This window comes from Phodopus roborovskii, unplaced genomic scaffold, assembly GCF_943737965.1.
Source record: "Phodopus roborovskii unplaced genomic scaffold, PHOROB, whole genome shotgun sequence".
NCBI lineage: Eukaryota > Metazoa > Chordata > Mammalia > Rodentia > Cricetidae > Phodopus > Phodopus roborovskii.
Genome location: NW_026126461.1, coordinates 18,882,595 through 18,898,311, shown reverse-complemented (window position 1 = coordinate 18,898,311; position 15,717 = coordinate 18,882,595). Strand labels below are relative to the sequence as shown.

General features: G+C 42.9%; 1 protein-coding gene across 1 annotated transcript in view; it reads right to left on the bottom strand.

Annotated features, from left to right (window-relative positions):
* Positions 1 to 15,717, bottom strand: part of Dlgap1 (DLG associated protein 1) — a 263,784-nt gene that overhangs the window by 121,886 nt on the left and 126,181 nt on the right. Inside the window, exon 4 of the mRNA XM_051190910.1 lies at positions 14,850 to 15,090. Within this exon, the coding sequence (XP_051046867.1) occupies positions 14,850 to 15,090 (241 nt within the window). The remainder of the gene's footprint in view (positions 1 to 14,849; positions 15,091 to 15,717) is intronic.

Here is a 15,717-nt window from a genome sequence, read left to right as displayed (position 1 = left end):
AGGTCATTTAGAGTTATTCTACAAAGTAATGATTTTTCAGACAGCCTTTTCCATACATACATATCATCATACTCCATTTTCTTCCCCTCTGTCCTGTTCCCATTCTCCCTGGTCCCTTGTCTAACTTTTTTCTTTTAAATTGTTTGCTGAGGACTGGGGTCAACACAGTTGGTAGAGTATTTGCCTAGTGTGCACAAGGTCTTACGTTTGATCCTAAGCACCCTGTAAATGATGTGATGTTGAATGCTCACGCCCCTAGAAATCTAGAGGTGGACACAGGATCAGAAGTTCAAGGTCATCCTTGGCTACATAATGTATTTGGGGCCAGCCTTGGCTACACTGAGACCCTGCCCAAAATCCAGTTTATTTTAAAATGATGTCTATAGATATAAAGTAAAATGGTGAGATTTCAGGTGCTATATTTTCATATCACTTTTTTTTTATTTAGAAATTTTGCCTGACAAATCATCACATGGAAGGGCCTGAATTTGCTAATTTGTATTTTCTGACCTTTATAACTGGGTTGTTTTGTGTCTTTGCTTGCCAGTTCCATAAAGGGACCTGTCACGTCAGGATTAAATTACCACAGGGTGTTTTTTTCTTACTTAGCACAAGGGCAGAGAGACCCTTGTCTTTTTCATCAACCACGCAAAGCAGCGTTTGCCACCTGCTTGGTTTACACATCACTTGACAGAAACCCCTTCCTCCCAGTCGGTCAGGCTGGCTGACAGAGCTGTGGCTAGAGGAGGATTGGACATTAGATCTTTAAATCCATCATACTTTCAACACAACAGAATGTGTTAGGAAAATTTAAACCCAGAACAGTACTTTTTTTTTTTTTTAAATAGGCTGTTTCTTTATTCATTTACATTTCTCTCTATTTTTAAACACCTTTAAATAGCCATTTCACAGGCAAAGCAACACAGGAGATTGTGGTAATATGTGGGCAAAACATTTTCTTTCTTTCTTTCTTTTTTTTTTCCAAGTCAGGGTTGTTACTCTGTAGCCCTGGCTGTCCTGAAACCTACTATATAGACCAGGCTGGCCTCCAACCTGCAGAGGTCTTCCTGAAACATTTTCTTTATAAAAAAGAGATTTTCAGAAAACTTTAAGGAAGATATTGTTTCAGTGTGGCAGGAGCTAGATTAAGATCTGAGAAGAAAGAATAAGTAAAAAATTCCTGGTTTTCTCATTATAGAAACTTATAGAAACAGACTTTGTTACTTTGAGACAGGGTTTCTCTATAGCTTTGAAGCCTGTCTTGGAACTCAGTCTGTAGATCAGGCTGGCCTTGAACTCACGGAGATCTGCCTGCCTCTGCCTCCCAAGTGCTGGGATTAAAAGCATGTGCCACCAATACCTGGCAAGTATACTCTGTTTTTAAAAAAATTTATAGACAGTTATAGAAATAATTTGAGAGCCTTCATTATCACCTGCGAGACTTGGTCAAGGTGTGTAAATTCTTAATTTTCTTAAATTCTAACATTTTATTTGTTATTATTATTATAATTATTGTTACTGTGAGTGTGCATATGTGTGTAATGGGTCCATGTGGAGGCTGCAGGACAACTCTGCAGAGTAGCTTCTCTTTTCCCACTTTTAAGTGGGTCCCAAGGCTGTAATTCAGACCCTCAGGCTTTCATGTCCTTTTACCAGGAGACTACCAGCTGGGCCATCTCTCCCACCGTTATTATTATTATTTTTTAACTGCACGATGAAGATAATGTCACATACCTGTCCTAGAGTATTTGTTAGGGTTTCATGAGATAGTTATCCAGTTGGTTCCCAATGCCTGTCAACTAGTATGTGTGCAAAGGTTAGCTGTGGCGGTTATCGGTAAACTAAAGCAGACTGAGAGCGTTGAAATCAAAGCCACGGTGGAGGCGGCAGCCTGATGTATATATAACTTGCACAATGCTTCTCCACTAATCTTATCTGAACCTCACTGCTCTTCCAGTCACTCCAGAAGCCCCATGGGACCCCCTTCACTATTTCACCATGACAATCTTCCCTGGGCAAAGGTGGACCCTTGGCTGGGTACACAAGGCATGGACACTCTACTCTCAAGAGATAACTTAGTTTAGAATATCCAGGTGAGATATTTCAAATCTTCAGATTTTAAATCATGCTCTCGTCAGCCTGAATGTTTTCATTCTCAAGTGCTCCAAAGACAAAAGGAGAAGCTAAAGCAAAGCCTTCTGAGATTTATCACTGACAATTTTATCAGATATAAAACAGACCAGGATGGCTTATCTCACCGGCCAGTGGGCTGCTCCAGACATTCTGCCTATCTTTCCCAAGGTGTGTGTAAGTGGATGTCCAGCTTTATGTGGAGAGATTTGAAGACAGAAACCTCATTAGCAGAGAGCAAGCAACCTGGCCAGCCAGGCAATATCCAAACATATATTACTTGATTTTTATCTTGAACAGAACACAAAGGGGCTCTGTTCAGGAGGCTTCTGCTTGATATCTGGCCGTGTGCTTCTGAACTTTCCCTGGCTGCTTCATTTGGAGTTTATTCATTAACTTAGTGCCTGGCAGAAAGGAACAACTCTGAAATCTAAGACTTCAGTAGGTCTGGTATGAGAAATTGCATTCTAGTCTCACTTTACGTACAAAGAAATTCACATTAAATTTATAATCATGTAGTTTGTTGTGCATCCTGAAGGTGCACAATATTTTCAGATCTGGACCTTTTATCCTGGTTTTGTTTGCACTTGGAGCCCTAATGCTTGCTACGGCCACCACCTCCTCCTTCATTGGAACAAGTTCTCTGGTATAGTCCAGTCCAGTCTTGAACTTGTAACCCTCCTGTCTTAGCCTCTGAAGTGCTGAGATTATAGGTATGTTCCATGACTGATTTTTCTTTTTTCTTTCTACTCACTTACGTCATGTTTCTATCCATGTTTCTATCCACATACGGCTGTGATGTCATATTTCATCTGGTTATATCATATTCATGCTATTGGCATGATATCATCAGTCTGGGCTCAAAGGTAGAGGGTCTGCCCAGATGTGAGTTTGCCTAGCTAAAGAGAAAACACACCCTTCAATGTCTGTCGCTGCATTGGCGTATTCTGTAAGAAGTAGGCTTAATCCATCTCTATGAATAGATGTCAGGGTTTATTTGGGTCATTAAGATCTACTTTTACCAAAAATATTCAGATGAGTGAGGCAAGAGTGTTTGTTTTTCTCAGACATGAAGCTAGTTAATACATTTTTTTTTCCATTTTACTTTCCTATCACAGCTCCGATCTTAACCAACACTGGCTTATATAAAACCTTGGACAGGTTTATACCTTGATCAAGCTCTGCCCCCTCCCCCTGCCCAAGCTGTCCAACTTCTTTAGGCTCCACATACCCTGTGAGAACATGTGACGTCTGCCTTTTTATGTCTGACTTACTTCATTTAACATGGACAGGAGGGAAAAGTTCCTAAGCCCTAGTGCACAGCAGGCTGCATGAAAAATAGTAACAGGCATTTCCTTCTTCAAAACAGATAGACTATTTTTGTTTGTTTCGTTCTTGTTTGGTTTGGTTCCTTGGAGACAAAGTTTCTTTGTAGCCCTGGTTGGCTTGCTATGTAGACCAGACTGGCCTTGAACTCAGAGATCTGCCTGCCTCTGCTTCCCAAGTGCTGGGATTAAAGGCGTTCAGCACCATGCCAGCTCAGAAAAGTATTTCTATCATAAAGAAACAATAGTGTTTTCTGGTGGGGGGTGTGTGTGGTAGATGTATTAATTGTCTTGACTGATGACTCAATATGCACTGGTGTTAAAGCATTACAGAGCATCCCACAGACACGGAGAGTTATTGGAAATCTGCCCATCTATTGGACTCAGAGTTATCTGGGTGACTGCAGTAGACTATAGGCTCAGGGAATACCCAACTCTCTCATAGGTTAACTAGAAAATCAATAAGTCATTGGGAGCATAAAGATGAGTCACGCACGAACTCCCTGCTCTGAGCAGACATTCTCCCTCATCACCTCACTGTGCCTAGAAGGTCCCGACAGCTATTTACAAATGATCTCCTCAGCACGTCTCTTCTATGTGGCATAAGACCCTTCTGTGGACTTTTGCTTATGAGTTGATTGAGCAAATATGCATAGAGGGTAAGGCTGGAAGAGAAAAGACCAATAGAGCATCTTGTTGGACATGTTGAGCATTAAAATGGACAGATGTAAAAACCAAATTCTTAAAAATGACAGCAGTCTTAAAAAACCACAGCAGATGACAAAAATGGAGTGTTTCTTCTGGATAGAGGGTGTTTAGCCAACATGTTTAGCCAAGTGCCCATGAATAGAGAGCAAAGGGAGAGACGTCAGAGCAGAAATCTCCATCACGATCACTAACTCTGATGCAGGCTGGCCACTATACATAGGGAAGCTCGAGAAGGCAAAGTCGCTTCTGATGACCACAGTTGAGCATGCCCTTTAGAAGGCTAGTAAATCATCAGAGGGTAGATTTCTACAGGAAACTGCTTGCTTCAGGATGAGAAAGAAGCTACTAGTTAAAAAGGAAACCAGAAATTCTAGTGTGCTAGTACTGAGGAAAGAGGGGAGGAGACGAGGTAGGGTGAGGGAAGCAACTGGCAAAGAACCTCGTAATATAAACCACGGATTCCTTTGAGAAAGGACAAACCAACCGGACGGCGAGGCCGTGAAATGTAATACTGGGGTGTTTTTTTCCTCATGCCGCGCTCTTAACTATCAGGTAGATTTGCTCAGAATCCACTATAATGATTTTCACACTTAAAGCTGTTTGCTCTTCCATAATGTTTAGTTAATGTTACGTTGGATGACTGGTTAGTGACGATTGGTGAAGTCAACAGCTGCCTTGGGTTAGACTCTGGCATGGTGTATATATCTTTCACCTGCAGTGAATCACAGAGCGTGAAGCCTTCCCACCTAGAGAGCCACGGGTGGATGCTGCATACACTTAGGACAGGGGGGAGGGTGCAGTTGTCTCTATGGTTTTCACTCCATGTCCCTGTTCTAGGAGGTCACACATGAAGGGCCTCCTGGTAGAGCCTCCCCACCCCCAGGGTCAACTCAAGAGCCTAGCTGGGAAGAAACAGGACACCCTTGTAGGTACCACTCATCTCCTAATAGGCTTGCTGGATTCTAGCAAAGACTCCGAATACAGCGCCAGTATCATTATTTCCCGAGGTAGGTAGGGATCACTGCAAAGTGGCAAGGGACAAATAAACCAGGGGCCTCCAAAACACTGTGGTCATCAAATACCAGATTAGGTCACAAGGCCAAGAAGGTTGTGTACCAGGAGTTCCTTACAACCAAGCTAAGCCCAGCAGGGTTTGAGATGAATGCACAGTGATAATGACCAAGGGAGAACCTCATGTCACAAAATGCCCCCGGTATCAGCTCAGGTACCCCCGGCCTGTCCAGCAGAAACCCAGCACTTGTGCGTAGCTGACCGACAGTCAAGCACATTGGAGGCCACACAGCTGAGCAATGAATTATCAGCGTCTGTCTGGGTTCCCGGCCTTTGGGTTATGATACCGTTGTCTTGGTGATTTCTCAGAAGCCGGGAGGCTGCTTCTGTTAGAAGCCATCCGCTGTTTCCAGAGCCCATGGCTGCCTAATATGTGACTAAAATGAGATTGTCTATTCCTTTTGCTGCTGTGAGTGTTGAGCCAGACTCTACTGGGCTCGGCACTTAGTCACGTTGATCGCTTGAGAAATGTTTGGTTCAAGACCACAATACAGGGTGAATCTTGCCTACTTCTGTTCTTTCTTGCCAGCTCAAGCACCTACAGTCCCTCTTCCTTATTGCGGTGGCAAACCAAACCATACGAGGCCAAGCGGTAACAGTCCTGAAAGATCCTAACAGTCCAACGACTAGTCCCCCCGCATGGGGGAAGAGGGGGCATTGACACAGGATGTTGGTGTCAATAGCAGGAATTATTCAGCTGTTGCAGCTCTAAGTTACTTCCCAATAGGCTGCAAATCCTGGGGGGAAGAATGCCTGCACATAAAAAGGAAACTACCCACTGAAACCACGCCTACAACCAAATGGTTATTACCAAGCTTTAGCCCACACTTAAAAAAAATTACCCCAGCAGTGTCAGAGGGAGGCCTGAGCCTCAGGGGGGAGCGACCGCTGGGTGCGATGACAGCAGCAGCTTCCAGCAACAGCTTCCAGCAACTATCACAATAAGTTCCTCTGTGAAAGAGCACCTGTGTCCCAGCCAGCATCCACTGCGATTTCCCAGTTGGAGATACCCCACTGCTACAGGACTCAGTCCCACCTTTACCTAGAGGAGCAATCGCCAGAGCCATGGCCCTGCCTCTAATGGGAGGAGCTTCCATCAGAGCTGTAGATCCACCTGCACCTCAAGGAATGACCACTTGAGCCTTGGGTCCACTTCTACCAGGAGAAGTGTTCACAGGAGGCTCTGCTCTGCTTTCTCCTGAAGGAGCAATCAATGGAGCCACACTCCCCAACTATACCAATTGGAGAAAGAGAGACTCCCTGAAGCACAAGCTCCACCTATGCTGATTATAGGAAGAGATGTGTGGATAACAAGGTAAGAGCAATATGGCACCACTAGAAACTAGTGCTGCTATCAGCAAGACCTGAACATCCCAATACAGATGAAGCAGAAGAAAACAACCTAAAAAATAACTTTATGAGGATGATTGAGGCCCTCAAAGAGGAAATGAAAAACTCTCTTAAAGAAATGGAGGAAAAGGCAAACAACAAATTGGAAGAAATCAACAAATCCCTTAAAGAAAACCAAGAAAAAGCAATCAAGTGAAGGAGATGATTCAAGACTTGAAATCTGAAATAGAGGCAATACAGAAAAGAGAAACTGAGGGAGTTGTGGAAATTGAAAATCCGGGTAAACGATCAGGAACCACAGATGCAAGCATAACCAACAGAAGGAAGAGATGGAGGACAGACTTTCAGGTGCTGAAGATATGACAGAGGAAATAGATTCATCAATAAAAGGAAAAACTATAGCCAACAAATCCTTAACATAAAACATGCAGTAAAATCTGGAACACCATGAAAAGATAGAACCCAAGAATAACAGGGATAGAAGAAAGAAGTCCAACTCAAAAGCACAAAAAAATATAATCAGCAAAGTTGTAGAAGAAAACTTTCCCAACTTAAAGGACATGACTATGAAAGTACAAGCTTACAGAACACCAAATAGACTGGACCCCCCCCCCCAAAAAAAGTTCCCTGCCACATAATAATCAAAACAAACATACAGAATAAAGATAGAATATAAAGAATATTAAGAGTTACAAAGGAGAAAGGCCAAGTAACAAATAAAGGCAGACCTATCAGAATTACACCTGACTTCTCAATGGAAACGATTAAAGCCAAAAGGTCCTGGATAGATATTATACAGACACTAAGAGACAATGGATGCCAGCCTAGATTACTTTACCCAGCAAAGCTTTCAGTAACTATAGATGGAGAAAACAAGATGTTGCATGATAAAACCAAACTCAAACAATACCTATCTAAAAACCCAGCCCTACAGAAAGTACTAGAAGGAAAATGTCAACCCAAGGAAGTTAGCTACATCCACAAGAACACAGACAATAGATGAGCTAACAGCAGCAAATCCAAAAGAAGGGATTGATCACACAATGCCATCACCAAATACAACAGGAACTATCAATTACTGGTCATTAATATCCATTAATATAAACAGTCTCAACTCATCTATAAAAAGACGCAGGCTAACAGAATGGATATGAAAACAGGATTCATTCTTCTACTGCATACAAGAAACATACTTCACCTTCAAAGACAAGATTTCCTCAGAGTGAAAGGAGGGGAAAAGACTTTCCAATCAAATGGACCCAAGAAACAAGCTGGTGTAGCTATCCCAGTATCTAACAAAATAGACTTCAAACTAAAATCAACCAAAAAAAAAAAAAAAAGATAAAGAAGGGCATTTCATATTCATCACAGAAAAAAACCCATCAAGAGGAAATCTCAATTCTGAACATCTATGTCCCAAACACAAGGGGCTCCTGCATTTGCAAAAGAAACATTAAAAAAGCTTAAATCACAAATCAAGCCCCACACATTAATAGTGGGAGACTTCAACACTTTCACCACTGGACAAACCTGCCAGACAGAAGCTTAACAGAAAAATAAGGGAACTAACAGATGTAATGACTCAAATGGACTTAACAGACATCTATAGAACATTCCACCCAAGCACAAAAGAATATACTTTCTTTTCAGCTCCTCATGGAACCTCCTCAAAAATAGACCACATACTCAGTAACAAAGAAAACCTCAGCAGATACAAAAAACTGGAATAATCCCACACATCTTATTGGATCACCACAGCTTAAAGTTAGAATTCAACAGCAACATTAATTTCAGAAATCCCAGAAACACATGGAAATTGAACAATTATAAACTGAATTACCACTGGTTCAAGGAAAAAAATAAATTAAAGACTTCCTAAAATTTAATTAAAATGACAGCACAACATACCCAACCTTCTGGGACACAATGAAATCAGTGCTGAGCAGAAAGCTCATAGCACTAAATGCCCACATGAAGAAGCTGGAAAAATCACACACTAGTGAATTAACAGAACAATTGAAAGCAGTAGAACAAAAAGAAGCAAACTCACCCAGGAGTAGACAGAAAGAAACAGTCAAATTGAGGACTGAAATCAATAAAATAGAAACAAAGAAAATAATACAAAAAAAAATCAATGAGACAAAGAATTGGTTTTTTTTGAGAAATTCAACAAAATAGACAAACCTTTATCCAAACTAACCAAAAGATAGAGACAGAATATCCAAATTAACACATTCAGAAGCAAAAAGGGGGTCATAACAACAGACATGGAGGAAATCCAGAGAATCATCAGGTTACACATCAAAACCTGTAGTGCACAAAATTGGAAAACTTTAAGAATATGAACAATTTTCTAGATAAGTACCACATACCAAAATTAAATCAAGAACAGATAAAAAACTTAAATATACCTATAGACCCTAAGGAAATAAAAACAGTTATCAATAGTCTTTCATCCACACAAAGACACAACTAAGAAAGAGAATTGCAGACCAATTTCCCTCATGAACATAGATGCAAAAATACTCAATAAAATACTGGCAAACTGAATTCACAAACACATTAGAGAAATCATCCTCCATGACCAAGTAGGCTTCATTCCAGGGATGCAGGGTTGGCTCAACATATAAAATCCGTCAATGGAATCCATTATATAAACAAACTGAAAGAAAAAACCCCACATTATCATCTTGTTAGATGCTGAAAAAGCCTTTGACAAAATTCTACACCCCTTCATGATAAAGGTCTTGGAGGGAATAGGGATAACAGGAACATACCTAAACACAATAAAGGCAATATACAGTAACCCGACAGCCAACATCAAACTAAATGGAGAGAAACTCAAAGAAATCCCGCTGAAATCAGGAACAAGACAAGGCTGTCCATCCTCTCCATATCTATTCAACACTATTCAACATAGTACTTGAAATTCTAGCTAGAGCAATAAGACAACTAAAGGAGATCAAGGGGATACAAATTGGAAAGGAAGTCAAACTCTCATTATCTGCAGATGATATGATAGTTTACATTAGCGATCCCCAAAATTCTGCCAGGGAACTCCTACAACTGATAAACACCTTCAGTAATATAGCAGGATACAAGATTAACTGAAAAAAATCAGTAGCCCTCCTATATACAGATGATAAATGGGCTGAGAAAGAAATCAAAGAAATCACCCTTTACAATAGCCACAAATAACATAAGATATTTTGGAGTAACTCTAATTAAACAAGTGAAAGATCTGTATGACAAGAACTTTGAGTCTTTAAAGAAAGAAATTAAAGAAGGTATCTGAAAATGGAAAGATCTCCCATGCTCTTGGATAGGTAGGAACAACATTGTAAAAATGGCAATCCTACCAAAAGTTGTTAGTATTCAGGCGTCTGTACTGGCCTGTCCTTGGGGTTCTGACAGGATCCGCCCTCAGCTGCAGCCACTAAGAGCACCACCTGTGCACATTCACTGTGTTCCTTTTAAAGGGCCCTGCCCACTTTCCATACTTCTCCCTCTTTTTCTCCCTCTCTGTCTGTTCCTATCTCTCCCCCTCATCTTCTTCCTCCCCCCTTTCCTTTCTCCTCTCTCCTGCTGCTCCTGTCTCCAGAGGCCAGTCTCCCCTTCCATTTTCCCTTTTACGATCCCTTTCCCTAATAACCCACCCCCTCCTGTCCCATGGTGTCTTTCTTGCACATGATGCTTTCCTTAAATTACAACAAAAGCAATCTACAGATTCAATGCAATCCCCACCAAAATCCTAGCACAATTCTTCACAGACCTTGGAAGAACAAATACTCAACTTCATATGGAAAAACAAAAAACCCAGGATAGCCAAAACAGTCCTGTACAATAAAGGACCATCTGAGGGCATCATCATCTCTGACTTCACGTTCTACTATAGAGCTACAGTAATGAATACAGCTTGGTAGCAGCATAAAAACAGACAGGTAGACCAATGGAATTGAATCAATGACCCTGATTATCAGTCCACACACCTATGAATACCTAATTTTTGATAAACATAAAAATATAAAATGGATAAAAGAAAGCATATTCAACAAATGGTGCTGGTATACCTGGCTGTTGACATGTAGAAAAATGCAAATAGATCTGTATCTATCACCATGCACAAAACTCAAGTCCAAATGGATCAAAGACCTCAATATAAATCCATCCACCCTGACCCTCACAGAAGAAAAGGTAGGAAATACCTTTGAACACATAGGAACAGAAGTTCACTTCCTAAATAGAACATCAATAGCACAGACATGGAGGGCAACAATTAATAAATGGGACCTCCTGAAACTGAGAAGCTTCTGTAAAGCAAGAGACATGGTCAAGACAAAACGGCTCTCCACAGAATGGGAAAAGATCTTCACCAACCCAACATTTGACAGAGGTCTGATCTCCAAAATATACAAAGAACTTAAGAAACTAGACAACAAACTACCAAATAATCCAATTAAAAATCTGGTACATATATAAACAGAGAATTCTCAACAGAACAATCTCAAGTGGCAGAAAGATACTTAAGGAAATGCTCAACATCCTAAGTCATCAGGGAAATGAAAAAAACAACTCTGAGATTCCATCTTGCATTGATCAGAATGGCTAAGATAAAAAACACCAATGACAGCTTATACTGGAGAGGATGTGGGAAAAGGGGAACACTCCTCCATTGCTGGTGGGAGTGCAAATTTGTACAGCGTTGTGGAAATCAGTATGGTGGTTTCTCAGAAAGTTAGGAGTCTACCTCAAGATCCTGTAATAACACTGTTGGGCATATACCCAAAGGAGGCACACATTCACACCACAAGGACATTTGCTCAACTATGTTCATAGCAACATTATTCGTAATAGCCAAACTTGGAAACAACCTAGATGCCCTTCACCTGAAGAATGGATAAAGAAAATGTGGTACATTTACACAATGGAGTACTACTCAGCAGTAAGAAACAATGACATCCTAAAATTTGCAGGCAAATGGACAGAAGTAGGAAAGAACCATCCTGAGTGAGGTAACCCAGACCCATGAAGACAAATATGGTATGTATTCACTCATAAGTGGATATTAGTCATAAAGCAAAAGATATCCAGCCTACAATTCACAACCCCAGAGAAGCAAGAACCCTCTTTCAGTAATAGATGGAAGAAAATGCAGAAACCCACAATTAACCAATGGGCCAAGTTCCTGGAGTACAACTGAGTGAGGGAGGAGCGATAATATGAATAAAGGTGTCAAGACCATGATGGAGAAACCTACAGAATCAGCTGACCTGAGCTAGTGAGAGATCAGTGACTCAGGCCTAACAAATGCGGAACCTGCATAAACCCAAACTAGACTCCCTTACTATAGGTGACAATGGTGTGACTGGGACAATGTATGAGGTCACTGGCAGTGAGTCCAAGATCTAACACTAATGCACAGACTGACTTAGTGGAGCCCATTCTATATGCAGAGATACCATGCTCAGTCTAGACATAGGAGTGGGGATGGGGGGTGGAGAGGTGCCTTGGTCCTGCCTCAATGAGATGATGGGACAGACTCAGTAGACTTCCTAGGGGAGGCCTTGCCCTCTCTGAGGAGCAGGTGAGAGGTTGGGGGGGGGAGGGGAGGGACCAGGAGGAGAGGAGGGAGGGGAACTGGGACTGGAATGTAAAAAGTAAATTAATAAAAAAAGACTTAAAATAGTAAAAGAAATAAAAAAGATGAAAGTGTGACACTTCTTTGTCTAAGCACCAGCCTGGGCCGTCAGGCTGAAGTCAGCCAGGGCATGGAAGTCCCAACAAGAGCCTTGCATGTTTTGTTTTTACAGCCTCTGGCTCATTTCCCCTCATTCCACGATACGAGAGCGACCCCGGTTCCTTTCCCTGTCCAATCTTTGGGATTCTCACACATTACTTACTATTTACCCGAGATTAACGGTCAGGCCTGGATTTTATGTGGCAGCCTCTCTGTCTGAGCTCTTCGGGTCTCCAGAGAGAGGGAGCTGGCAGGGTCAGCAGTGAGTGTGAGGAGGCTGGGGAGTGTAAGTCACTGTCTGTCAGTGATAAATGCCACAAAAGATGAGAGGCAGGCGAGCAGGGTACAGCCAGCCTCCTTACCACTTTATCTCAACACCTCTCCCTGAGGAGGAGGGACAATCTGGAGAGCCTCTCCTTCCATAGTTCCTCCCAGGCCCATGTGGGCCATGCTCTGCATTTACCTGTATTTAAGGAACAATTCTGGCTGGCAGAAAGTACGATGGTTAAAGAGGACTGGGCCCAGCACCAGGGGAGAGTTGTTTGGAGAGTGAGGGTTGGGGAATGGGTAACACCAGCAGACATACACCGATAAGCTGTAGGAGACAGCAGACCTTCAAAACCACATGTACAGCACGACGAGAAACATACAGAATGCGCCGCGACTGATCTTTAAAAGACATTATTTCCAACGCTTCACGAATCACCTTGCACTGTCTGACACGACACTTTCAAGAGAGGTGTATCCTATCCGCTCTCTTCAGCCTGGATATGACTGGTCAGGGTCACAGCGCTGAGCTTAGCTTCTCATGCTAGAGACATTTCTCAGTTTGCTGTGGCCGGAAATCTTTGTCCAGAACTTCTCTGGGATTTTTTTATAAATTCTCACCTCAACTGTTTATCTATAGTTAGTAGGGGTTTTAGAGTCTTTATCACTCAAGCCTTCAAAACTTCTAGAATGAGTGATCATTACTGCGATTTTTTTTTTTTTTTGAGACAGGGTTTAGTCTGAAGTGTTTGACTCAGGTTCACAATCCTCCTGCCTCAGCCCCCTAAGGAATGGAATTACAGGTCATGCTAATGCTGACACTAATGCCCCAGCATTAACTCAGAATATGATAACCTGGTACAGGCATTTCTGGTTTACTCATCATGATTTATTGATACGATATACCTGTGTAGGCGTTTCTAATTTACTCTTCATTATTTATCTTGTCTCTTTTCAGTTTGACAGTATTCTCATAAGGTCACTTTATTGGAGTTAGACTGAATTCAATCATAAAGTTAAACCCTGCTAAGATGGAGGGACTTTCTTCTTGGTCGCTCAGTTGTTATTTACTCACACACAGCACGAGGCTGTGTTTCTATCCACATTCTAGTTCCATGGAAACTAGTCAAGGTTTCTCATGCCTCTGCTCCTAAAATCTACCCATAAAAACACAGTTGCTCTCACAGGAGCCCAGCTCCTGGAATCCAGCTGCAGAGAGGGAGGAGTGATGAGCAAAGGGGTCAAGAATAGGCTGGGGAAACCCACAGAGACAGCTGACCTGAACAAGGGGGAGCTCATGGACTCCAGTCTGACAGCTGGGAAACCAGGCTAGGACCAAACTAGGCCTCCTGAACATGGGTGTCAGTTAGGAGGTCTGGGAAATCTATGGAGCTTCTAGTAGTGGATCAGTATTTATCCCTAGTATATGAATGGACTTTGGGAGCGTATCTCACATAGAGGGATACTCACTCAGCCTAGACACATGGGGGAGGGCCTGGGCCCTGCTCCAAATGATATGACAAACTTTGAAGACTCCCCATGGAAGGCCTCACCCTGCCTGGGGAGCAGACAGGGGCTGAGATTGGTGGTGGTGGGAACAGGGGAGGACAGGAGAGTTCAGGAGCTGGGATTGACATGTAAAACAAGCTTGTTTCAAATTTAAGTAAATTTTAAATAAAAAAAAAATACAGTTTCTCTGCCAAAATCGCAGTTTAGAGGGAAGAACTGTTTACATACGGCGTGATTTAAACCAATGAAATAAATCTTTTTTTTTTTCTGTTGTTGTTGCTGTTGTAATAAAACTCATAAATGCCTAATCTATGTTACTAGTTGGTCCATTCATCTTTTTCTTTTTAAAGTTCAACAGGATATTTTAGGTCTCCTGGAAGAGTAACACCACCGCCACCTTGGAATAAAAAGGACTCAGGCCGACTCCAAGAAGCAGGTGTTTTTAGTTAGGCTCAGCCCAGGGCTTGCTTATAGAGAGCCTGAGTAGGGTGTACCAACCGGACTATGCTGAACTGCCTCCCCCTGACCATAGCTGTGCATGCCTGTGCATTTCAGCATGGCGATGGAGGAAAGGAAGAGCATGTGAGCATGACGGGAGGCGTGGGCCGGGTCATGTAAGGAAACTGTCTTTCTGTGTGGGACACAGAGGGCATTTGTTACCATCAACCAAGAGACCACAGCAAAGACACCCAATTCCTGGACGGCTGATGCTCAGCTGCGCCCAGGCCGGGGCTCCCTGCTCGCTTACTCACCGGTGCTGCTCTGGATGGTCCTCACCGTCGTGGTTGTGCGTGGGGGCGAGGACGACCTCAGCGACACGCATTCGTCGTCCTGGGAGCAGCCCTTCTCGATGGCCCGCACGTAGCTGTGGCTGCGCATGCGGAAGCAGCCAGGCATGGGCAAGTCCAGAGCCTCCACCGCCTGCGACTCCAGCTCGCTGAACACGGACTCACACACGGATTCGAACTGCCCGTTCACCTCCATCTCGCTCACCTGCGGGGCGGGGAGGGCGGATACGCGATGGTGAACACCTGGCTGCCAGCTCCCCTCCAACAACTCCCTCCCAGTATCTGCAAACTTCGCTCCCTGCAAGAGCGTATCATTCCGATCTGTATTGTTTCCTAAATTTATGCCACAGATTGTGTCAATGGCACCTAGCTGATATGACATTTTTTTTTTTTTTTTTTTTTTTTTTTTTTTTATTATTAAGAAGAGAGCTGTGGGGCTGGGAAGATAACTCAGTATGAAAGAAGTCTTGCTTTGCAGGCCAGAGTTTGAACTCCCGGTACCTATAGTGAAAAGGAGGACCTTAGGGGGTCTATGACCGTGAAGGGACACCACGGCCACGGCAACTCTTATAAAGGAAACCATCGAATTGAGATGGCGGCTTACAGCTTCAGAGGTCCATTCCAATATCACCAGGGTGGGGCATGTCGGCAGGCGGTGCTAGAGAGGCGGCTGAGAGTTCTACTTGCATACAACGAGATGCTGGGCGTGGTTTGAGCATATATGAGACCTCAAAGCTGGCTTCCACAGGCCACACCCACGTCACGCCTCCTAAAACAGTGCCACGCCCTTCTGGGAAACATTTTCTTTCACAGGCTAGCTAACACGTGCCTG